The following is a 25,100-nucleotide window of genomic DNA, read 5'->3' as shown; positions in this document are numbered from 1 at the left end:
TGTGGAGTTGATTTCTGGTGACGACGAATACCTCCAAACATATATAGCAATATATTTTGGACCTCACAAATATTATACTCTTTGTTTGCTTTGCTTGGATGCTAGCCAACAAGCAAGTAGTAGGTAGTATGGGCTTTTCTCTCTTCTCTTCCCGTGCTGGAACACTTAATCTGTTTTTTTTTTTTTTATTATTATTATCAACTCTCTTCTCTCCTTCACGCTTAAAAGAAATGCATGCATACCACTCAGCCAAACATTTGTTTCCCTCATCATTTCATGTCCGACCACAACCTAACAAGGCTGCTTGCAAATCCGAGATGGGTCTCAAACTCTGACCTAATTTTGCTGATGATATATACTAATTAATTAACAGTTATAACTGTTTCAATAAATTAAGCACAAGCACTACTTATTAATTGCTGTGCCTGTGGAGGATTCACCCAGCAAGCTCTACGCTTTGGGCCTTTGGCTTTGGCTGGCTAGGCAAAGCCTTGTGAGTCGTGACGGTGAGGTGCGACTTTGTGAATAGCCACGTGAGGGCTATTTTGGTCATGAAAGAAACTTTTGGTATCCGCTTTTGTCGGCCAATAACAAGTGAGCAGCATTCAGGTCATTTGTCCATTACTCCATTTTTGACCAACTTATCCACGAGGAATTCGAAATCCGGACGAGGGGAATCAAATATGGGGATCTGGACGGCACTCAGAGAGACAATTGTCATGCCCTGCCGTCTACATGTTTTAATTGCACAAGCTCGCAACCCCACAATCCCTATAAGCTATGTTTGGTTTAAAGAAATATAGATTTCTTTACATTTTCCTTCTTTTTCTTACTCTTTTCTTCAAACCAAACAAACATAGCGATAGTCCCTACCCACGCATACATCGATCATGCAAATCTTCTCCTTTCTCCCTTCCTCTCCACCCATGTCTCCTTACTTTCTCTCTCCTACTTTTTTTTTTAATATTAATATTAAGATAAAGGGCCCCATGAGCCTTGGGGAACCTCCTCCATTCCTTCTCCCTTCCTCTTTAAAAAGACTACACATTTTAACTAATCAGGGTCTAAGCCTAGGCTTCATTCTTTCTTCCACTGAGTTCAAGCAAACCGGGCCTGTTCTGTTCATCATCACCCTCATGTTAATACTCCTACTTTGCGTTTTTTAGATAGTCATTTCTGTTCTCATTTCATACACAGACACAGACTCTCCCTTACCTTAATGGAGAGAGAGAGACCGACAAACACAGTAGGACTCGGACAGACGTGTTTGGGGCTTCGTGCTTCGATGAGGCTTGCTAACTAGTCACTTCTCTCTAAACAAGTCACATTAATACCAACATCTCTACATGTGTAGATGTGGGGAGGGATGTTTGGGTCAGTGTGCTAATGAGGCTACTGCCTACTTGTCGTGGTGTGGTGGTGGAGTGTTATGTGTATTTCTAGGGAGACGAGCTGAACACGCTCTTGCTTCCCCAACGGAACAACAACCTCACAGCCCAAACTACCCAACGTTGTCTCTACACTACACGGTTGTTTGCGTGTGAAAAGCTCTCTTACTGTTTTTGGTTTGTCTTGCTTCTCTATTCTTCTTCTCCCGTCCTTCTACACTGTCACGAAGGGGATATATAAAATAAAGGAAGGAGAGAATCTGATTGATTACAAACAAAACCCAAAGCGGGTGAAGAGGAGAAGAGATAGCTTTATCTCCTTTCACTTTTTCTTTCTCCGTGGATTATAACTAGTTTTTATTTGTCTGGGTTAGTAGGTGAGCTTTGTCTTGGACTGTTAAATTAAATGTGCTGCTTTGGGTTTCTCTGATTCTTTCTCTTTCTGATCTGAGATGATAAACAACTAAACAAGCGTTTTCTTATGGTGCCTCTCCAAAGCTGTATATTTCATGCTTTTGGAATGTGGCTGTTGATGTTTTGGAGCTTTTGTTGAGGTATGTGATCTCTGTCTCTTCTTTTCATATTGGGCTAATATAGTTTTTAGTGTCAAAGTTCATTTATGAATGTTTCAGGTTATTTTGCCTATCTCTCTTGTGTTTTCTTTTTGGTCTTGCTTTTTTGTTCAAGGTGATTTTCTTCTTTCCTATTAATAAATATACTGATTCATTCTACGGTGTGAAGTTTCAGTACAGGGTGCCTTTTTCCATCTGGGTTTCTTCTGTTTTCTTTTCTTTTCTGGTCAAAAAAGATTAGGAAATGGAGGGATGTACAAGGAACGGAATGGTCTGTCCGAAGTTGCTTGACTTGATTCCTAACGAAGGAGAGTGGGTAGTGAGAAGAGATGAGGGAAGTATTGGGGTTTCAGAGGATAAAAAGCTAGAGCTGAGGCTTGGACCACCTGGAGAAGACTGGTTTATCAAAGGTAGTAGCAAGAACAACGGTAACGATAACGATACGTCGCTTCTCTCTCTTGGCTGCTTTCCATCTTCCATGATCAACAGCAACAACAGTAGCAACAGCAGCAACAACAACAACAATAACGCTTCTCATGGTTCGAAGAGAGGTTTTCTGGATACGGTTGAAGCAAACGCAGAAGAAGCTTGGGTGCTGAACAACGGGAACCCCCTTTCCTCCTCAGAAAAATCAACTGGCACTCTTTTTTCTTCTCCATGGTCTTCTAATTCATCACCCTGTCTATCTCCTAAGGCTTTCCAGATGAAGACCCAGCAGCAACAACATCAATCAAGGCCTTCATTTCTTCAACTTTCGTCGATTCCGCAGAGCATGCCTGCTATGCCAAAGGAATCCTCACAGACCTGTAGCACAAAGGTGGAGTTGCAGAACTCAGAGCAGAAGGCATGTTCTCCAGCTTCTGCAAATACAGCTGTTCCCAACAGCTCTCAGAAAAGGTACTCCAACTTTTAACTATTTCTCCCTTATTATATATATTTTTTCTTTTATTCTGTCGTCATGTATTCATTCTGTTGGACTTGTGATTCTAGTAGAATTATTTTCCTGACATGTTATTTTGTTAATGCAAAAAAAGAAAACAACAAACTCTTTTCTCCTCGCAGATTTTTTTTTTTTTTTTGGTTTTTCTGTATTTACTAGCTTTCGTTAAAAGGAAAGCTTTTTTACAGTTGAAAGTTTTTGTTCCTATGCTTTTTTATTTTCATTTGCAGAAGTTATAAAATTGTTTTAGCTTTTCAGGTTTTGATTTCTTCACTTTTTTAATTTCTCTTCCCGCTGAACCTGAAGGGTTGCTTGCTGTCTATCAAAACTGAAAATGTAGAATATAAAACTTATCTCTTTTATTTGTTTTATTTGATTCTTTTTCTCGTCTCCGTCTTGGTATTCTGTTTTATATTGTTCGTGAATTACATCTTATTAGGTGTAACCATTTTTCTCTCTGGAAATCTTTCTTTCTCCTTCTCTTCCATCCGAGCTGGTTTTGTTTTCCTTTCTGGATTTAAGTTTGACTCGGGAAATCTTATTAGTCTTTTCTTTTTGAGTAATTAATTCTCTATTTGACTCGGGTTATTTGTTTTTCGTGTCTTCTCTGCCGGCGGCGACCTGTTGATTTAAAAAAACAAGCAGAACTGCTCCTGCTCCGGTTGTGGGGTGGCCACCAATTCGTTCATTCAGGAAGAATCTTGCAAGCAGTAGCTCTTCAAAACCAGCTCCCGAGTCTTATAAAGTTGGAGCAGATGAGGTGACCCCCGGGAAGCCGGAAGACTGCAGGAAGAATTTGTTTGTGAAGATAAACATGGACGGAGTCCCCATTGGAAGAAAAGTGGACCTTAAATCCTATGGCTGCTACGAAAAGCTCTCCTCTGCGGTAGATGAACTCTTCAGAGGTCTTCTAGCAGGTAGTTTACGTGGTTTAGAGATGGTTGAAAAATTAGGCCATTTTCATTTATCATCTTCCTTGTAGTATCGTAACTCTTTTTCTTTGCTTGGTGTTTTTCTTTGTTCGTTTAGCTCAAAGAGATTGTTCGGCTTCTGGAAATCATAACAAGACAGAAGAGGTTAAGGCAATAACAGGATTATTAGATGGAAGTGGGGAATATACTCTTGTTTACGAAGATAATGAAGGAGACAGGATGCTGGTTGGAGATGTCCCATGGCAGTAAGCATCTTCCCAGTGCAAAGCTGGTGTTCATTTTTAATTGGTTTAATTCATTATAGAATGTTTTCTGTGATTCTTTCTCTTGTATCTTATATTTTGTTCGATCAAATCTACCTTTTTCCCACTGTTTCCATTTCTTTATTCCACTTGTTCCTTTTTCAATCACATTCCTGGTAATTTGCTCTAGTTGCTAGATAACTGTGAGCAAGTGAATGATGATAATTGAAACATCTTTCCTACAGCATGTTTGTGTCGACGGTGAAGAGACTGCGTGTGTTAAAGAGCTCTGAACTGCCTGCTTTACACAGTACGTCAACTATTTAACCCACTTGTTCTTGTGGCTTGTTGGGTCTTTTAAGCTTTGATTGATACTGAACGTATGATTTGGGTTCTTTCAGTTGGTAGCACCAAGCAAGAAAAGACACCACTTGACTCTGGAGTGAGATGAAGAAAGTGGAAGATGGATAAATTTTTCTCTGGTAGAATCTCCAGTACAGGATACCTGATTTGAGTTTTGAATTTGCCCTCTTTCTTTCGGTTTTTTGTTTTGGGTTTCTTCTTTCTTTCTTTCTTTGTTTTTGGGTGGGCGGGGGGGTGTCCTTTCCTGTTTTCAGAAATTGTTGTTTGCAAGTTTGATGCTTTTGTATTTTCTGGGACTGGGAGGAATGGACTTTTTTTGCTTTTTCTCCTCTTTTGCTACTGCACTACTGTTGGCATTTGTAGAAAGAAAACGGAAATCGATGGGTTCGAATGTATTCGAAGGAAAAGCATTCAAGTGTTTGGAACTAACTTACGGATCCTTTGTTCCTTTCCGTAATGGCATAATTCATACTCGTCTCCTTTTAAAGTTTGCTAATTGCTATTCCATAATCATCATCTCTTTAGGGCTGTTTCTCTGAGTCAATTAGACCGTCAATGCTGTTAACCTGAGGTCCGGTCCAGATTCAAGTCTTCAACCAAAAGGAGGACCTGACACCCCCACAAAGTAGTGAAGGAACAAAACAAGCTTTAGGGTCTGTATTTTAGAAGTTGCAGAATTAATAGAGCGGAGCCTACACCCGATAGAGCTTTCATTACAACTGGGAGTTAAAGACTCAAACCTTAATCGAGAAGGAACGGGGTGACCGTTGGATCAATTTGTGTTTGTGTAAAAGGCCCTAATAACTAGAATTGTTTGAAGCAAAGTAGGGGTGAACACAAATAGAGGTATTGTGGGTCATTTGAACTCGGCTCTTTAAAAGTTAAATTCAGTTTGGTCCAAATCGAACTTCGAGTTAAGTTCGATCCAATATTTGGCTCGATTGTTAATCAAGTTTGAAGCTCGATATATGAGGCTTGCGAATATAATTGAGCGTATATACTATTTTTTATTTTATAATAAGAAATAATTTTTGTGTAAATTTTCACTTTTATATATATAAAGCTTCGCTCACTGTCAAGTAAGCTGTGCAGAGCATGAACAAATGAGTTTAAGTTTAGCTTTATATTTTTGGGATTTTTGGACTGCAATCCCCCTCAGAAATCTTTTTTGCAGAGTTGAGTTCGAATGGTCTAATACTTAGTTTGTCTTGGGTTGTAGGGAAAGACTAAACTGGAGATTTTGCTGATCTGACTCAAGTTATCACTTCAAACAAAAAGCCCTAATAACACTATATATCAAGAAATTATAAATCCTTGCAATTCTCTCTGAATTATTTTGAGGGTGGACATTGTGAAAGTGGAACTAACCCAAAAGATTCTTGGCAACCTAAGCTATGTTTGGTATCAATGCTGTTTTCTCATGTAACAACTACGCCTTAAATTTAGTAAAGTTACTCCGAATTTTATGCATATATATTTTTATTGATATTTGGTGTCAGCTACACCACATAAGCAAAAAGGTGAAAACTTAAAACATGGTCTCTAGTTTCTACTGCCCAAAACTAAAAGTGAAAATGATGTTTATCCATAAATGGCTCTTGAAGAACCTAAGACCTAAGTCACTTAATATCACTTAAAACAGCTTGAAAAGTTACTGAATTGACAAAAACATGTAGGAAAAAAAAAAAAAAAAAAAGACCTACCTAAAGAACCGGAGAATAGACTCAATATCCATATTAATGGGTAAGAGTAAGGGCACTAATTGTGGTGGAGTTGTCTTCATATCAAGCATTATCAACTGGCTTAGTAGCTTACGCTACATCCCCACAATCACCCTAGTTGTAGCTTGAAGATGTAATAGCCACAACCACAATATAAAAAACTCTAAAGTCTCTAAGAGCTCGGCAGAGTGCGTGATGGGTGACATGAAAATCATCCAAATTTAAGGGACCTAATGTTGGGAGGTCGCAATCAGCATGTGCCCTCCCTGTTTGAAAGTGTAAAACCAAGGATTGGCTCGTGGTGTTCAACAACAAGGTTGTTGGTTTTGTTTTTGAAAACAAAGACATCAGCAAATTATATTATTTTTGCTGATGTGGCAATTATTTTTATTTTCTAAAACAATACCAGTATCGGATGAATTTGGATGAACTGGAAGCAAAATCATACACACTCGGCTGAACTACCAATCACAGTTGAACACTGCTTACTGTGGGTTGCATATGGGACTCAGTTGTACTGAACACTGGCATGTTCAACCGTGATAGATAGGTAGTTCAGCTAGGTGTGTATGTTTTTGTCTCCACTAATCCGTCCCTGTATTGAATACCTCATTAATTTTTAGTGTATTTTCTGTGTGTCTGATTTTGTAAGCATCTATTTGGCATTGATGCTGTATCGGAAAAAATGGTGTTCCAAGAAATGTCTATTTGTTTGAAACTGTTTTTCATAAAAAACAGTGCTCCAAGTCACACATTAGAAATCGGGAAGGTGTGGCTTGGAGCAATGCTGAATTTGACATTTCCTGGAGCTACAGCTCATTGCTGTCATCCGGGATATGACGTAGCACTGGATAATAGGTAACAGTGCTGAAAACATTTCTAAAGACACCGTTTTTTTTTTTTTTTTTTCAGAAAATGGTGTTTTCAACCCACACATCTGCAGAATGGATGCCAAACATATATTAAAGAGCAGCCCCAGTTCCAGTCACAAATTCAAGGTAAAGATCTTTTAGACTTTTTTATATGCATTTTTTGTTTCTAAAGCCCTTCTTGGCTTTTAGCCTTTAGGAGGATGTTGATTGTTTTTAACTTTTCTCTCATGGATTGCAGACTAAGACAAATTCGACATAGCAGGCTTAAATCAGGAGAGATATTGCCGTTCATTATCATAGTTCATACTCCCATAGTTTAAGCCAATCAAGGAGGAGTAACATACATTTCCATGCCCCCAACCAAAAAAAACCCCTTATGCACAAAATCAGTAGTTTCATTGCGATAAAACTTCTTAATACATCTAGAAGAACATAAAAATTAAATCCCAGTATTTTATTTTATTAGCATCATATACTATGGGGTTAATACTTGCAAATGACAATTGTGCAAATATTTTAATATTCAAATCCAATTAACAAATTAATACATTTAAAAGGTAAGGAATAGTAAAATAAATTCAAATCCAAATATCTTTTTATATTTTATCTTTACTTGCCGCATGTACATAGTACGTGCCCTTCTCTTCCTTCTGGCTGTTCTATTTCCTTGTTGACTTGATATTTTAGTCATTCTATATTTTCCACCATTGGATTCTAATTAAGGTACTATATCAATTAAAGAAGAAATCCTGACGACAAATCACTAACCGTCTTTATCATTAAATTTGACAATTCTATTTTTGGCTTAGGCTGTGCTAGCATGGAAAATCCTTGTATTTTTATCCCCCAAATCAGCCAATTTGTTTTCAGCTTTTGGGCCCATATGATTTCTTTTCTTAAGTTGCTTATCCGTTTTTTGTTTAATTTACTCAAAACAACTTTTTTTCTCATTTGAACACCCAACTGGCATTGACTTTTCCTTCGTTACTAGCTGTTTTTGATTTGTGTAATCCTCATTTACACCTTTTCATACATACCTTTATTTCATCTTTTTAGTTCACCTTTTATTTATTTATTTATTTTTTAATTTGTAAGTGAGTGAACTGAACTCAAAAGGTTTTGATTTTTTTTGCCTATATAAAAAAAAAAAAACAGGTATGTACCTGGGTATTCTCAAACAGCTCTCTCCATCACCATACATCTATCCGAACCAGCTTTTCTTTAATGTTGTTTTGTGGCATTTCTATTGCTAGACCAAATCTTCGTTCAGGGACTAAATCTGTTGTAGCCCACATTGGTTAATTATTTTTATTCCTCGTCAGTTCAGCTTTCTTACCTTGGCATATCTTTAGAGTTTAGACTATATCAAATCGAAAATGCCTATACAAGCCCATATATATAAGCTATTGACTTGGGATATGCAAGATGAGTCCATTTTCTTAGAAAATCGGTCCTTTGTGTGCTCTCATCTCATGTACTCACCAGTCACCATATATAAATGAATACATGCACTTTTTTTTCTCTTATGGTTCCAACTTAATATCATGGATTGTGGGGTTACTGGGTCAATCTACTGGTTGGTCCGTTCTATCTGTAAACCAGTGACTCTAATGTTTGTCGAGTTCCCCAAAAAACAGAAAAAGTTCAGTTGAAGTTTGACAACACTGGATATTCCTTACCCTCCTCATCCTCTTCATCATTGATGAGTATTGTGTTATATTCAAGAATGATAAATCGATTGGCAAGTAGAGAAGATAGAATAGAAAACATATACAGAGGAGGTTTATATGGTTCAACTTATATAGCCTACTACATTCACAGGCTTCAGAGAAGAAGAAATCCCCAGTTCCCCACTATTTGGTAATGGAGATTTACAGTAACAGCATTTCAACCTCTCACCAAACCCTAGCTCCCAAAACATCCGCCACTCTAGCTCTCCTATTTCTCTCCCACACTCTTGCCTTCTCATACAAGATATCTAAGATTGTAAGATAAAAGGCTATTTATACCGATAAAATCTTACCGGGTTGGCCTCCTCAGAACCGCTAAGAGTCGAAGCTCACGAGTCTCGCTGTGAGTCCAGAGTTGCGAGATCAGTTTGTGATGCTAGGCTATTGTGATCTGCAAGATCATCCCAAAGCGATCTGCAATTAATACCAGCCTATTGTGCGATCAAGTGACATGCAATTCCACCTAATATGTATGTGATGCCATGTCCAAGTGACCTGCGATTATCCAATCGCAACTACCTCAATTAGGATTGCTTCAGCACGTCCATATCGCAGGTTCACTTTCACCACAGATCACTATGGAATGGAATTTTGTTCTCGGGTTTTTCTCCACTTTCTTCAAGTCGGGTCATGGAACAAATTGCAACTGGAATTCAAGGCACGCATCGATACAACACTCATCAAAGTACCTGTCTCTGTCTCTGTCTGGGAGAGGCGGAGAGCTGAAGCTCAATGACTTGTGGTTTTCCAAGGTGGACCTCTCACAAAATCCGGAGAGCTCAAATTGGTTGCCAGTCAATCATTTGAAGGACTGTCAGCTTCAGCCTCTTTGAATTAGTTTTATCTCGAGCGCATCAAAGCAGCTGAACCAGCATGGCTGAATTTTCAGCTCAGTTCTCCCAAATCGGACCTCAAAATCGGTTCTCTAGCTTTCATATAGAGTTTTCTGGGATCAATTTTCGAAGCCCATCTTTCTAGCCGTAGGGGAAAACCCTTGACTAACCAAAAAGACACAGCTGACACCATTTTGCTTATTACTTTCGATCTCGTCATTTCCACTGCAATATACATTAGTCCTCTCCTCCGCTTTTCCTTCCATATGATTCTTCGCTCCTCCTTTGCTAGTTCCACCATACAGAGTTACTGTCCAAAAACCTTCCGGCGCTATTACCTAGAGAGCATCCTCGCTCCTACAGAGAGACACAGAGTAATCTCCCCCTACAGTTACAACACTTATTTGGCACACTAAAGCTGCATTTGGCATTTTTTATTCTTGGTATGAAAATCAAGATTTTAATAGGAAAAATGAGATAAGTCCTCAAAATAAAGAATGTCAAATGAAATCTAATTGACATAATTAGACTGATTGAATATAGGGGTTTTTATACTTCTCAGTGGACTGCAGTCTATTTATCCCTTAAATAATATGTAGAAGTACGGATATATCCGATGCAGAATTCTGAATTCAGCATTCCCCTGTTTTATACATATGGTGCATTTTCTGAACTGTCAGTTTGAGCATTTTCTTAACTGTCAAACAGAGCTTTGGAACTCGGATCTTCTAACAGACCTTTTTTTTTTTCTTTTTCCCGAAACCTAACAGAGTTCCAAAGCTCTGTTTGATTAGAGTGTATGGATGGCCCAGACGGATCATTTTGGTCGGTGGTCTTGGAGAACATAGCATAATTTCTTATATCCGGTGATTGATGTGGAAAGAAGGGTCATTGTCGTTTTTCTGATAGAGATGGAAGGGTCATTGTCGTTGGGAAGTGCCTAACCCTGGCCATGGGTTCAAGTAAAAGTTTCGGTCGAAGACGAAAGGAATTTTCCTGTGCAATTGTGTGGAGAGTTAGAAAATGAGAGAAGGTCCCATCTTTTTTTAGCTTTGTCGGATCTTTTCCCGTCCATTCGAATATACTACACAGTATTACCTCGTGTGGCAAGTCTCGAACCATGTACAGTACCCGAAGAAGTATGGATAAACCCATTGCAGAATTCTGATTTTCTATCTACAACATTTGAAAAGGTCAATTATCCCACCTTATGCACCAATGTCCACCTATGAATTGACATCAATTCCGATCTAACATTTACCCCAACTGTACTTCAGGCCTATGAAATCTAACCCTGGGCTGAACCATCATTCTCCCTTTATTTTCTTTGCCAAAAGCACGTACCCCTCACAAGGGTGATGGAGAATTTTAGGACTACTTCAATTCAAATGCGTATAACTTTTCTTTTTATTGAAATAATACATGGAAAAGCGACTGATGTATTTATTTTAAGAAGAATCGATGGGCAAATTTCACAAGCAGTTCTTTTTAAGTACATTTTATATAGCCCAGCCTGGAATTGGATAGCTCATGAGATTCCTCCATCTGGCAGAAATGCGTACTGCACTTGATCTTTAGGCCAGAGACCGAGAAGAGAAAGGCATAGCTGCGGGCTGCAAAAATAGACGGAGATGTTAAATGTTAAGTGAGCTTCCGTGATTGACTGTATTAGGAATTCAGGGAGCCTTTTTCTTTTGTTGATTATGATTTGCCAAGTAAATGCAACAAAACTTTCTGATCGTGCCCTTAGTTCACACCTCATTTGCACAAACCTATTGTTTCAAATTGAATTTTAATTATGTATAACTATAATGTTACAAAACAATCAACCTGGTTGCTAATGGCTGAACATGAAGAATCAATCACTTGATGAGAAGTAAAAAACAATGAAAAAAAAAGAAACTAAATAACTACATAAAAGAAAAAGAATTTTCCCATCTCCTAAGTCCACCACCAATTTTCAGTTACTGAAGCCTGCTACCCATCAAATTTTTTGGGTTGTTGCCACTGTGCTAAACTTCTTGCCAAAGATCCAAGGAATGAATTTTTTGGTAAAGCGCTTCTCTTCCCGTACAGATGTTTTCCACCCAAATCTGAATATCTTAAATTACACTCCTTACTCCTCTCGATCTGAAAAATAAAAAGGTAAACCATATCCTTTTAGCAAGTAGTTGGGATAAGGCTCAAATGGTGATGATGTATAAAAAAAGTAACCAAAGCTATGAAAACTGCAACCCATTAACAAAACTCAAAAAGGGAGGGTGATCTCCCTAGTCCTTCAATCATGCAAAGCAAATAAAGATTCCTAAGATATGATGAACTGGTGACATGCATGCCAGCCAGTGAGGGTATGATTGCAAGTCACCATGAAAACAGGACTTGGAAAAGTGTAAACCATATTTATGATGATAAATCTAGACTTGAGTCACCTTGTTTATCTTCCCATTCTTCAAATGATACCGAACACCAGACCAATTGATAGACTGAGAAAAATGTGATCGGATTGCCGAAATAGGGTACAAGAAATTGTCGACCAATATAGCAAGAAAGACCTGTTTGAATGTCATAGTTAAATTAGTAAATTAACATTTTTCTAATGAGAACGGACACCAAACTGCAATTCTACGCAGATATAGAGGCCTAATAAGCTCTGAAAACCACAGAAATAAAATCCCACCTAACCTTGTATTAGCAAACATGAAAGAACTAACAGCAACCTGTCATGCTTCTAAAAACTTGAAAAAGTATCAAGGATACTTACAAGGGCCCAATTATAAGAATCAAGTGAGACTGGTGGACCCTCTGGAGATAACATGTTGCAGAGTTGAATTTCCACCTTCGTCAAGTTCCACATTGAAAGGAGTTCTACAATAGTGCATATAGCTAAGCACCCCACCAGTACCAAGCCTGTGAACAAAATAATGTACAATATTAAACAATACAATATGCATATGATAACAGTTTAAGACATTGCAATTGTGTCTACTTTTCCTTTATAAAGCCAAATGCTTTTCTTTGCTTTTGTGTACAATTCTTCATGTTAAGCTATCATGTTATTAATAAATACTGCATTCCATCTATGGACCCTGAAACAAGTCAAGTTATCCTGCATAATTATCTTAAGCTGATTTAGAACTACCTAAGAAGGGAAGGTATGTTCTCACCAGAAGTAAAGGCTGTTTCCTCGCCTGAGTACTTATAGTATGCTCTAAGTGCTGCTGCAATATGAATTGTTGCCATAAAGTATGGTATAACAAATCCCCAGGATAGATAGCAATGAGAAGAAAACAAGGCACGGTTCATCATCCAGTTAACCTTATCAATGTATGATTCCAAAACAAATGTTTGCTTCCTCAAATAATTCCAGTACCTACAATAAGAATAAGGGGAAAAGAAATTGTGGAATATGGACAAAGTGATTAACAGTTGAATTTGAAGGAAAAACTGGTAGTGAGCCCCACAAACCTTGGGAAACTGAGATCACTTGCAAGAGGATGAGGAAAGACGGCAACAGGTGGTGATGTAATTAACCTCTTATGTGCCCCTACAGAGTGCGATTTACAAATAATCAGCCATCAATTTTGTCCATTTCAACCAAAAAATATGGATAAGACTTGATTCTAAATTCTGATGACCAACTTCCCATAGAATTTGGTAACATATAATGGTGGTGGGCCAAGAAGTCTGAATAACAATGGAACCAAAAAAGAAGAAAAGAAATGTCCATTTTGGCTAACTGCACTTAGAGTATTTTACCCTCCAAATTGTCCTTAAATTTGTTATGGCAATCCAAAAAAAATGAGACATTGCTTAAAAGAAAGAGGTAAAATAACATTTATATTATGGCATAGATTTGTTGAGATAAATAAGAAGCGGTTCCTGTCTACATAAATTGTCCTGAGATAAAAAGAAAAAAAAATCATGGGAAAATAATATTACCAGCTATTGCTGCAAGGGTCATATCATCAGAGTATCCACCATCTCGGAGTCCAGAAACCACACCATATAAGTCATGTCTAAAATCATCTGCATGCATCTGAAAATATGAACTAAAAGAATTAAAAGTGGAAGTTTGAGTTTAAGTCGCTGTGGTGCTAAAAACAAAGTAGAGCTAGTTTTACCATCATGCATCCTCCCCATAGAAAGAATGTTCTTCCCCCAGTTGCAAAACCCATCGAGCAAGGCTGAAAATTTATCAACATTTGGTATATTTAGAGGTTGAAAAGATATTATAAATCCTTATTTAGAAAATAAAGAGAAAAAAGAAGGCTAACAAATATATCTTAGATGTTGTAGCAATATATATATATATATATATACTTAGAAATTGTAGCACATTTTTTTTGAGAATGTAGTAATATCAAGAAGAAAAAAAAATCAACTCTCACTAAATAGACAAATCCCCTAATAAAATTTTCTCCATACTAAGATGGAAAGAGCTGCAATATCCTCCAAGGTTAAAAGCTTTGCTTATAATCCACCAACCATCATGATAAATACATTGTTGAGAAAACATGCCAACTCCAGACACAACTTAGATTCAATCCTAGATTTGATTGTGTGGCTTGGACATAAGCATGAAACCATTCTGTATCATGTAAAAAACCAATAGTAATAAGAGCCTCGTGTTTCCAAATTTTTGCCTGAAATATTTAGTTTGATAGATTTTGGTTAGAAGATAAGTGCATTTAATCCCCACTTTCCCTGAGGCAAGATAAGTGCCTGAAAGAAACCATTCTGTATCATGTATAAAGTCCCATTATCTTTGCTTTATGCAATAGATGCAACATCCATATTGATCAAAGAAAAATTAGAAACATGTGACATCCAACTGAATGGAGTAGAAATTAAAAAGAAAAAAACAACATACAAGACTCGTATGGATCATAAATACCATTAGAGATTGAGAAAGGTGCGTTTCAGATGGTGATATACCATATGATATTCATATATGCAGTAACTTCCCAAACTTCCAGAAGGCAAATCAAGAGGGTATCCAGTTTGAATGAATATCTGCATGTCATTGGCAACAGAAATAAGAAAGAAATTAAAATTCAACTTTTACATGTAATGGACCCCAAATATACACAGTAACAACATTTGAGGGAAGAAAGACCAATAACCAAACAGAGTCTAAATAAGGACGGGAGCATTAAGAAAGCACAATGAATCCATACCTGAGGATTCTTTTCCATTTCTGCAGTTAGGGCTCCTATGGAGCCAGGATGCAACCTAACATCATCATCCAGGAATAACACATATTTGCTCTCTTTATGCATATTCTGCACCCCAACCTGTATATGCATACCACAAGGATGAGCAATTATCGTATGATGTGCTTTCCGGCCAATACAAATAGAGAATTTTTAATAAGCCGAAATAACATGTCAATGATAAGTACACAGGTTATAGTGCTAAGCTAAACATCTATGTTTAAACCATGATTCCTTGCAACCATGCACATGATTCTGGCCTTGATATGTTTCTTTCCAGAAATAATATATGAACCTTATCCTATATCATAAAAAATTCATAGAAATGTAAAACTAAGAATAGTTATGAAAAAAAAAATGTACGACTGAGAATAGATCTACAAGACCCAGACTTTGGAGGGAGAAAATAACAGGTTTCAGAAAATCCAGACATAGTAGTTTTCCTCCCAAAAGAAAAAATTACAGAAAGTATTTTATACAAAAGAGAGAGCACAGTGTGCCCCAAGGAAGAATCAGTGAAGAAGTTTGAACACTTTACATACTAACTGATTATGAATTTTCTGACTGCACGTTGTTGATAAACCAGCTACAACAATCTTAGCATCCACGCTATCCTGTAACAATCAACAAGCATAAGGAAATTAGAAAAGGAATGTACAGAAAAGATCAACAATTCCAGCCAGCAACTGAGCAGCACTTAAAAGTGACTACTAACTAATTGATCCAATACTGCAAAAGGATTTGTGCAGAAAATGTATGGTCAAATTCAAATACAATACAACAGAACATAACTAAAAGTTCCCATTCATTACAACACGCTAACAGGTATAAAATATTGAATAAGAGAAGAGAATGCAAATAAAATGCTTAAATAATAATGGAAGATATATCAAAGATTGTCATGATAGAAAGTTTCAGCTGATCCCCAGACCACTCTCATAAGTCCAAAGTCCAAACCAGAATATCTCCATATTTGTCTGTATGTTGGCGTTGTTTCATTTGAAGAAATACAAAGGCATCAACCAAGTCCTGTTTGGATGGATCGAGAAGAGGGTAGATTCTCAATTGGTGCTGCCTTGATAACCCTGGAGCTGGAGCTTCAGGATCAGGAATAACCAGTCTTTAGAGATGATTTGAGAGAGGGGAGGGGGGGGGGGATATGCTACTCAGCTATTCAGACTCTTCTTGAAATGGAAATGGAATCTCTCAAAGCAGAATTATTGGCACTACTTTTACAACATTTAAAACTAGCCTTTTCATAGGAACAATTGTCTAATACTGTAGTAGAAGTGGACTTTCCAGAGGTGACTAATTGGTTATACTCAAGAACAGAAGTCCCTTCAATTTCCAAGACAGGCAAGCGGTCACAAGGGATAATCTGGTTTGGGGGACAGGGAGAAATTTCCAACCCAGGGAGAAATTTGTAAGCCCGCATTCTATTGCCGGAAACCTAGGAGTTCTTATCTTTCTACTTTAATAAAATTATGATTTGCAATTGCTGATAAAAAACACCACCCAAGTCAAGATTCTGCTGATGATTTCAAGGCAGATAGTTTTCTTTTGAAAGGTAAGATTTTATTAATTCAGATAGTACAGATTACAACAGAAAAGCTAGCCATATAAGGACTAGACAGGGCAAAAAACCAAGTTACAGACTCCAAATGGACTTGGATCTAAGCCAAGTTAGACTCCAAATGGACAGGGCACCCAAGAAATCAGCTTGCTGATCACCCCTGCTGCACTACCTCATCAGTGCTCTTTGTCTTGTTACAAAAGACTCTCCTGTTTGTCTCTGACCAGATTACCCAAAGAACAGCCACAGGAATTGTCTTCCATATTAACTTTCTTTTTTTTCTTCAGGCCTGTAATCTCCCAGCTGAACAGATCTTTGACTGAACTTGGTATGACCCAGCAAAGTTCAACAGCCCTGAGAAAATGATCCCATATTCCCATACTCTAGAGGAGACAGGACAGTGAACACAAAGGTAGTCTGTGGATTCAGGCAATAGACCACAAAGACCACACAGCAGAGATGAGAGATGAAGACCCCTCCTATCCAAATTGATTTTAGAGAGGCATTTGTTCAGCACCATTGTCCACACAAGGAAGTTGGATTTAGAGAGAGAATTAGGATTCCAAACTTGATTACAGGGGAAGTTAACACCACCAGTGCTACTGAGTTTAGAAGTCAGGGATTTAACTCAGAAGCAGCCATCCCTACCCCAGATCCAGTTCCATTGATCTTCACTGTTGGTATCTATAATCTGACCCTGTAACAGGTCCAACAGCCCCAAGATCCCATCTACTTCCCAATCAAACAGGTCTCTTCTGAACTGAGGGTTCCAGACCACTGTGTTATTGGAGAGAGTATATGACTCCGCCACTGAGACTTCTTGATTTGCTGCACATAGAAAAAGAAGGGGAAATGCCTCAGCTAAAGGTCTGTCCAAACACCAAGGATCTTCCCAAAATTTCAGTCTGCCACCTCTACCCAGCTTAAATCTCACACCTCCATACATCAAAGGTAGACTAGACTTTTGAGAATACCTTTCCAAACAGAGCAACCCCAATTTGAGAATGGGTCCTGTGAATTCCAGTTTCCCCAATCCACCCCGTTTTATTTTTTTTTTATCAGAAAAATGAGTAATTTATTAATGCTTGAAAAATTTACAGATCCTTACTACAAAGTTGCCCAAATACAGCAGAAACCAGATTGGCCACCCTGATTACCATGCCCCTTTTTACTATTACAGATTACAACATTGCCCAAAATAGAGTGGACCTGTCTACTCCCTGTTTTGCGAGAATATCTACCAATCCATTTGCTGATCTTTTTACCCATCCAAAGCTAGTGTTACAACTTTTTGCAAGGTAGTCAAATTCCCTGAAGGCAAATTTATATTTCCAAGGAGTTGAACTAATTTGTTTTGCCCAAGAAATAACCAATAAGGAATTTCCTTCCACTTCAAGCTCTCTAACACCCATCTGTGTTGCCAGTTTTAGTCCTTGTAAGAGAGCCATTGTCTCAGCCTTAACCGAGTCGCCAAATCCAATTGGCCCAGAGAATAAGGCCACAACTGCACCTAGATGGTTTCTGAAAACTCCCCCATACCTGTCCTCCCTGGATTACCAAAGGAGCTCACATCAAAATTTAATTTCAATTTGTTTGGCCTTGGAAGTTTCCATTCCATTATCATTACTTCTTTGTGTGTATCTGTTTGTACCACTTCAGACCATTTCCATAATAAGTCATTTGTGGAAACATCCTGAGGGGGTACCCATCTGCAACCAAAAAGAGAGCAAAAGTAGTCCCAAATACAAGTTACAAACGAACAGGAAAGTAGTAAATGAGGAAGGGTTTCACCACAGGCCTTGCAAAGGGTTTCACCCCGTATTTAGAGGCAATCAAGTTCCTCCACCAGGAATTTCTTTCAGAAGCAAACCTCCGGCACCACTTACTCAATAGAGCAAAATTTACCACCTTCAACTTTCTTAAGCCCAGACCCCCTCCTCCCTAGGCAAACAAACTTGATCCCATTTCACGAGATGAATTTTCCTCTCTTCTTCCCAGCCCCACCAGAGAAAATTCCTCTGCAGATTTTCAAGCTTCTTAGCTACTTTGGTTGGAATGGGAAAGAGAGACATGAAGTAGGTAGGAAGATTCGCCAGAGTACTTTTGATAAGAGTCACTCTACCTCCAACAGACAGGTATTTCACAAGGAAGTGCACCTGGCAGGCCATCAACCAAGCACACTCTTCCAAGTTTGGAACAGGGCCATAAAGGAGCCAATTCTGTTTTTATTTTATTTATTTTTTATCAATAACTTCAGATTTCATGTAGACAGAAACAAGGGGGGAGAGCTAAAACTCTTAACTCTTCCCAATGATAGAAATATTATTACAATTGAGCCCCAAAGAATTGATTTCATCCCACCCCTTTGTTTTGCCAAAGCATCAGCAAAACCATTAGATATTCTTTTCACCCAACTAACCCTCACTTCCATGTCTTGTGTCAACCATTTGAATTTATTCCTTTCATTCCTATAATTCCACAGTCCAGCTTCTACCTTTTGCAACCATCCCACCACCAGTTTTAAATCCCCTTCTATAATCAGTTTACTGATATTCATATCCTTTACCCTTCGCACTCCTTCCATCATAGCCAAGATCTCAGCCCTTAATGGATCCCCTTCACCTATTGGCCTTGAAAATAGACCAATAATGCTTCCCTCTTCATCCCTGGAAATGCCACCAATACCTGAGGGTCCCAGGTTCCTGCACTACTCCCATCGAAGTTCAGCTTTGTGAAACCATGGAGTGCTGGGGACAGACTTATGCCTATCTGAACTAGCCACTTCTTTCCAATTTCTCATAATATCACTAACTGAAAAATCAACCAAAAGCTCTGATGATTTTGCCCATTGAACAGCCCTGATGGTGATGGTCTCAATAATGGCCTCTCTACTTCTTTCCTTGTCTGAAAACATTCTTGCATTCCTTTCCTCCCAAATTGTCCACACTAAGGCAGCTCTTACACATCTCCACAACAATCTTCCCCTCTTCTTTGGCCAACTAAAGAATGAAGAGGCAAACAAACTTTGAAAAATTGGTGGAGGGGTCCACCTACACCCAAACAAAGAAAAAAACCAATCCCAAATAGAAGAGACAAATGGGCAGGAGATTAATTAGTTCTACTAGATAGCTTAATTTGGGTTTAATAACTATTGACAGCATTCTGAATCCTATGTCAAGTTGTCAACAATCTTTTTATGACTATATCAAATAGTATGCATACAATTCTCAACTACAACTGATATAAAATTGCCCTTTTCAATCCCTAAATTTCCTTTATTAGTAACAACAACACCTAACTCAAATATCACCAGGTGTCTGAATATTAGCCATAATCTGCCAAGTGAACTCACTTTTTGATCTGTCCATTACTACAACAACGAAAGGAGAAAATTCAGATGGCTGGTTAAGGACATGGAAATAAAGTTCAGTTGGGTGAAGAGATCTGCTAATTCGTTTGCTGATGGGTTAGCTAAGCTAGGGGTGGACAGGAAATCTATATTTCCCAAATAGAAGAGACAAATGGGCAGGAGATTAATTAGTTCTACTAGATAGCTTAATTTGGGTTTAATAACTATTGACAGCATTCTGAATCCTATGTCAAGTTGTCAACAATCTTTTTATGACTATATCAAATAGTATGCATATAATTCTCAACTACAATTGATATAAAATTGCCCTTTTCAATCCCTAAATTTCCTTTATTAGTAACAACAACACCTAACTCAAATATCACCAGGTGTCTGAATATTAGCCATAATCTGCCAAAGTGAACTCATTTTTTGGTCTGTCCATTACAACAATGAAAGGAGAAAATTCAGAAGGCTGGTTAAGGACATGGAAATAAAGTTCAGTTGGGTGAAGAGATCTGCTAATTCGTTTGCTGATGGGTTAGCTAAGCTAGGGGTGGACACGAAATCTATATTTTGGGCTCAGTTGTAATTCTGGTTTTCTCATTGTGGGGGTTCATGCCTCTGCTGGGGAGTTAAGAGAGTTTATCTCCCCCTTTGTATAATTAATTATTCTGATTGATTAATGAAAGTTTTGTTATTGATCAGAAAAAAATTGCTACTTCAACCTTTAAACTCTTTTCAACTCTAAAGCTCTGAGAAACTTTCCTAAATGACAAGGTAGTATAAATAAGAAACAGAAAGTATGGGAAATTCCTTGAAGGCTGAGCTGTTGGCTATATTGCAAGGCCTCAGATTAGCCAAACAACTGGGCTTCAGGTTGGTTGAGCTAGAAGGGGATTCAAAGTAGTTAATTCATGGGCAAACACCAACAGGCATATCCTCTGGACACTTAACACGTGATAAGGGAAGTGGATGAGATTGCAAAAGACATGGGATGAATTTAAGTGGGTCATAAGGAGTGCAAATGGGTTCACTGATTCTCTTGATAAACAGGGAGTAACAAGACAGCAGTTGTTCTGGGCTTGTTTGAATGTGGGCTTGAGAATAGGGAATGACATTCCTATGATCATGTTGTACTAATCACCTCTTTAAATCTATTGATACAGATTTTATTTTCTGCTGACCAAAAAAAAAAAACAGCAAGTATAATTATAGAAATAGGAAGAGGGAAAAAAGGATAGTCACTGGTAAAAATAAGGCTGAGGACAGGCTGGGCTAGGTGATAAATGGTACATAAGAAACAAGGGACAGGCATGGGACCAACCAGCCTAAAGTTGAGTTGAGGTTGAGTTCAGGTTGCCCTAGCCTGTCATGAATTGTACATATATAATGTGCCATATATTAGAAGATAGCAATATATACAGTGAATATAAACTCACAATACATAATACACAGTATATTCACAATTAATAATTGTTTGCAATTAATTACTATAAGACAGTACAAAATTCAGCCAGTGGTAAATCATTTACATTAAAATCAGAGATCAACCGAGATACAGCATGATAAGCAGGGTCTTCTGTACTCTCTACCACAAAAAGAAATTCCAGGGAACCACCATAGAGGGATGTGATCTGCATAATCCATTAATGCAAATAAGAATCAGCACTTGGAACAGAGCTAAGTCATGCAAAAATGAAACAACTTTCAAGTTTAAAGAAAGTAATTGATAAAGTCCAAATACTAGATTAAATTATAAGAATTAAAGTAGAGCAATTTATAAGTTTTTTTTATGTAGAAACCAGTTTTAGAGCAAAATATACTACAAAAGGAAAAACAAGCCAAGAAAATCTTCCAATGTGCACTAGTTCCATTGGTACTTTTTTATCCAAAGAAAAATATCCTCTCTTCACTCTTCTAGAAGATAAAAAACATAAACCTATCTCCAACCAACCTGACTTCTCCAGTTTTGCAGATTGTGTTCTCCAAACCCCTTCAGAGGCATGACAACTGACACCCTTGGCAACTTGATCTGATTAGAGTGCTCGAGGTCATTGATATCTTGACAGAGAAAGGCAAAGCTATTACCATGTTTGATACTATCCTTCATCCTTCTGATCTCTCTATTCCTGCAGAAAGAATGAAGTTGTTTCATAGTCTTTGTTAGTTCTAAGTAAAGAAAAGCAGAGAATAGCTGGCCACCACATTACATTGGTTCATATGTTAAAACAAGATACCTGACGAAAGCAGCAAAAGCCCATCCTATTGCAAGAGTCAAGCAGATAAAACATCCCTACACCAAAGTAAATTAGTCAGCCACTATACATATTTACAACACAAATAACAGAATAACTTAGTGAAAACTATTAGAATATCCACAAATGACCATAAAAATGAGCAAAAGACACAAGAAGCTTAATTGCTGGCATATATATAGTTTGGGCTTACCCACAACAGACTGGTTGCTGGCATATACATTGTTTTATGAAGCTATCCATTGCATACATATTTCGTTAGACTGGGTAATATCCTCTTACATAAATACTTCTAAGTATTGGGTTCATCTTTGATGAAGCTGATTTAATTAAGCATGAAATACTTGAAATATACGAGGAAACCTTAAAGGCCTGTAGTCTAGTGAAGCAAGGCTGAAAATTAGTAGCTGGAAGAATTGCATTGTTCTAACAGGGCTGTCCCATTACTTGGATCTACACCAGCCAAATTACATAGATGAAAAAAAAAACATCGGCAAAGTACTGAAATCCTACTTATCTATCTTTAGGATCCCAAATTTGGTTGCAAGAGCTAACTCATAGAAATCAAAAAATTAAAAAAAAAAAAAAAAAAAATCAACAAATGCAGCAAAAAAATCTACCCACCCACCCACCCCCAACCTCCAAAAAAAACAGAAATAGTAGCTAAGATAACAATCACTCTTGTTCTGAGGGGCCATTTGATAACAGATGAGGTGGCTTTAACTGATGACATACTGTTGTCTTTTGGTTAATAAAGTAATCACATGATAAGATATTTAAGGGTATGGTAATCAACCCAACATGTCATTCAACCATTAAAGAGTTAATAAAGTAATCCTGCTTCCAATCTTAATTAGATGTTCAGTTTACATTCAGAAAGAGTTGACAATTCAAAATGAATGCCATGTACAAAGTGCTGATGCAAGGTCTGAATGCCATGCATGAAAAAATTAGTTAATAAATTTTTTAAGCCCCTTCCTAAGATTGTTTTCTTATAAGAGATCATGATAAGATGAGGTTTGAAATGCCATTACAAATTCGGATTGAAGAACATAAAATAATAAATTAAATGTAGGAAAAAGAGTATGTGATGGTATTCAACTTTATTTCCTTAGACTCAGGGATTAAGTAAAGGTTTCAGTTCTGTGGAATTGTAGAGACACGATTCATGGATAAAATAGAAAAATAAAATATTAGCCATTTCTCACTTACCATAATTCTTGCATATTGATTACAAAATGAGGATGGATTAGACTCCAAATTTTAGAAAGTGCAATTTGTAATATTTTATCAATCTATCGGATTATAGAAAATGATTTGGAGGTCATCGAAAGGAGTTGTCAGAATTCTGACCTACATTTGGAGTTGATCATAACTCCATTATCACTTATCAGTTACTGCCTTTAGATCCAAAAGGTGACAGACAAAAAGGTAAAAAACCGAACAATGTTGCAGACAAAGAAAGCGTGGAGCTTTGCAGTCCTTAAATGCCCAAACTAAGAACCTAACTTGGAACACAGAATACTCCTTGATCTAATAGTGCCTTAGGAGTTCGGAAGCATAATACAACTGAACTTCTTAGTTACCAGCTTACCCGAAGCATTGATCTGTTTATCCTTGGAGAAAACAAATTTGTATAACAGCCATCCCAATCCCCAACTTCCAACACGTTTGTTTTTCAGCTTTGATCTGGGAGGTTGCTTGACTAGAGAGATAGAAACATTGTAACCTCGAAACCTCACATAGCTTAATTGTCACCATGACCACAAAATATTGGCACCGCCACAAACAAAAAAAAATCGATCATTTAACCTCGACAAAGCGATGTACCATCACATAATCCATATGAGGCAATAATAAGTCTGGTCTACAGAATCCAGATTACATGCATAAGCACGTTACACCAAGCTCTGAGGATCAAAATTTGATGGAACCAAGCTCTCAATTAACCAAAAATTTCGACGATAAATGAGCGGTAAGAGAAAGAAGTTTTTTTTTCCCTTTCTCAGACAAACGACAGCGAAGGAAAAGAAAAGGATACAGGAAACCAGTTTCGTAGAATAACAAATCCACTACCTAACGTCGTTTTCTCAGATCCAAATCTTAAAAAGAAAAGAAAAAAAAAAACATTTGGACATGGACATTGATGCAAAGTTTGTTCCTTTTAAGAAGAAGAGAAAAGGCATTAGTGGAATACGAAACGAACCTGGATCTGAATGAAAACGGCGAGAGGACTACAACAAGCTCGAGTCGCAGAGAAGAGGAACCAATCAAGAGCTTCAAACGCCACCATTATAATATCTCCCTCTCTCAGTCACTGCGCTGGGGCGGGTAGATTTGTCTCAGAAAATGAAAATGCCCCAGTTGGTGTAGCCTCCTCCGCTTTTCCTTACTGTTCCCCCCTTAAATCAAATGGACAAAAAATAGAAACCATATCCAACGAAATAGAGGGGGAAGAAGGAAAAGAGAAAGGGTGTCAAAAAAAAATTGTGAGAGCGGCTGGTTTTATCTTAATCTTGCAGCACTAGTACAGCCACTCCTGCACATTGACGGATTGACCACAAATCTCACCCCTATTTTATGCAGAAACCAAATTAATTAGACATTAAAGAGATACAGCCCCCAGAGAGATAGAAAGGGAAGAAAAGAGGAGGGAGAGACCGTTGATGGGTTGAAGTTGGCGATTACATTTTACTTATACATAATATGAGCTTGAACTATAAAGGGTTGGCGATTCAAATCGTGCGAATGCACACGTGTGAACTGTGAAATGCATGATTCTACTGTACACTGTACTGGAAAATTGAAATGTGTCTGGGGAAGGTTCGCCCGTTCGGGATGTGGGATCCTTGGAGAATGATACTTCAATTTGGTTCGAATCTTCATTTTTTTTTTTTTTAATTTTCCATTTTAATCAATCACAACACAACTTACAACTTACAAGTTGTTTTTTGGGTTAATAACTGACGACTAATCTTCATTATTATAGGCTTATAGCTGTTTTAGATGGCGATGTCTCTCTGTGGTCTGTCCCTACAGTATTGATTACCTATACCGCTCTGGGGTCCACTAACGCTCAGCGTATGATCTCTCTAGAACATCAATCAGTAACAT

At 37.7% G+C, this 25,100-nt stretch overlaps 2 protein-coding genes across 7 annotated transcripts; one reads left to right on the top strand and one right to left on the bottom strand.

The window, feature by feature from the left end:
- The first annotated feature begins 1,632 nt into the window (after positions 1–1,632).
- LOC104592048 (auxin-responsive protein IAA26-like) lies at positions 1,633–7,501 on the top strand. 5 transcript variants are annotated; one of them, XM_010251192.3, is made up of 7 exons: positions 1,633–1,765; positions 1,887–1,942; positions 2,136–2,857; positions 3,546–3,817; positions 3,930–4,077; positions 4,320–4,384; positions 4,476–4,894. In XM_010251192.3, exons 3-7 carry the CDS (start codon positions 2,205–2,207, stop codon positions 4,523–4,525), a joined length of 1,188 nt encoding a protein of 395 aa, XP_010249494.1. In that variant the 5' UTR covers positions 1,633–1,765; positions 1,887–1,942; positions 2,136–2,204; the 3' UTR covers positions 4,526–4,894. The 5 variants fall into 5 exon arrangements, with proteins under 5 accessions (XP_010249494.1, XP_010249493.1, XP_088749212.1 ...); XM_010251191.3 differs by having other exon boundaries at positions 2,130–2,857; XM_088893086.1 differs by having other exon boundaries at positions 1,655–1,942; positions 2,130–2,857.
- A 3,853-nt stretch (positions 7,502–11,354) lies between these two features.
- On the bottom strand, positions 11,355–24,681 carry LOC104592047 (Nucleotide-diphospho-sugar transferases superfamily protein). Of its 2 annotated transcripts, none has more exons than XM_010251188.3 (14): positions 24,193–24,681; positions 21,969–22,024; positions 21,686–21,860; positions 21,264–21,365; positions 15,349–15,420; positions 14,771–14,887; positions 14,529–14,606; positions 13,715–13,777; positions 13,533–13,629; positions 13,059–13,137; positions 12,758–12,963; positions 12,355–12,500; positions 12,023–12,145; positions 11,355–11,723 (listed from the first exon to the last, which is right to left on the bottom strand). In XM_010251188.3, the coding sequence occupies exons 1-14, from the start codon at positions 24,277–24,279 to the stop codon at positions 11,571–11,573; spliced, it is 1,554 nt and encodes a 517-aa protein (XP_010249490.1). In that variant the 5' UTR covers positions 24,280–24,681; the 3' UTR covers positions 11,355–11,570. The 2 variants fall into 2 exon arrangements, with proteins under 2 accessions (XP_010249490.1, XP_088749211.1); XM_088893085.1 differs by lacking the exon at positions 24,193–24,681 and adding an exon at positions 23,581–23,677.
- Between the last annotated feature and the right edge of the window lie 419 nt (positions 24,682–25,100).

This window comes from Nelumbo nucifera, chromosome 8, assembly GCF_055504915.1.
Source record: "Nelumbo nucifera cultivar China Antique chromosome 8, China Antique-T2T, whole genome shotgun sequence".
Lineage (NCBI taxonomy): Eukaryota > Viridiplantae > Streptophyta > Magnoliopsida > Proteales > Nelumbonaceae > Nelumbo > Nelumbo nucifera.
The sequence above is the reverse complement of the archived record's forward strand: the minus strand, read 5'-3'. Positions and strand labels throughout refer to the sequence as shown.

Excerpts from the sequence above, each read along its gene's own strand:
- LOC104592048 (XM_010251192.3), top strand. The coding sequence starts at position 2,205 with ATGGAGGGATGTACAAGGAACGGAATGGTCTGTCCGAAGTTGCTTGAC. Across the intron at positions 2,858-3,545 it reads CCCAACAGCTCTCAGAAAAG|AACTGCTCCTGCTCCGGTTG; the intron begins GTACTCCAACTT and ends AAAAACAAGCAG. Across the intron at positions 4,385-4,475 it reads TGAACTGCCTGCTTTACACA|TTGGTAGCACCAAGCAAGAA; the intron begins GTACGTCAACTA and ends GGGTTCTTTCAG.
- LOC104592047 (XM_010251188.3), bottom strand. The coding sequence starts at position 24,279 with ATGGTGGCGTTTGAAGCTCTTGATTGGTTCCTCTTCTCTGCGACTCGA. Across the intron at positions 21,366-21,685 it reads TGCAAAACTGGAGAAGTCAG|ATCACATCCCTCTATGGTGG; the intron begins GTTGGTTGGAGA and ends TGGATTATGCAG. Across the intron at positions 14,607-14,770 it reads AAATGGAAAAGAATCCTCAG|ATATTCATTCAAACTGGATA; the intron begins GTATGGATTCAT and ends AATGACATGCAG.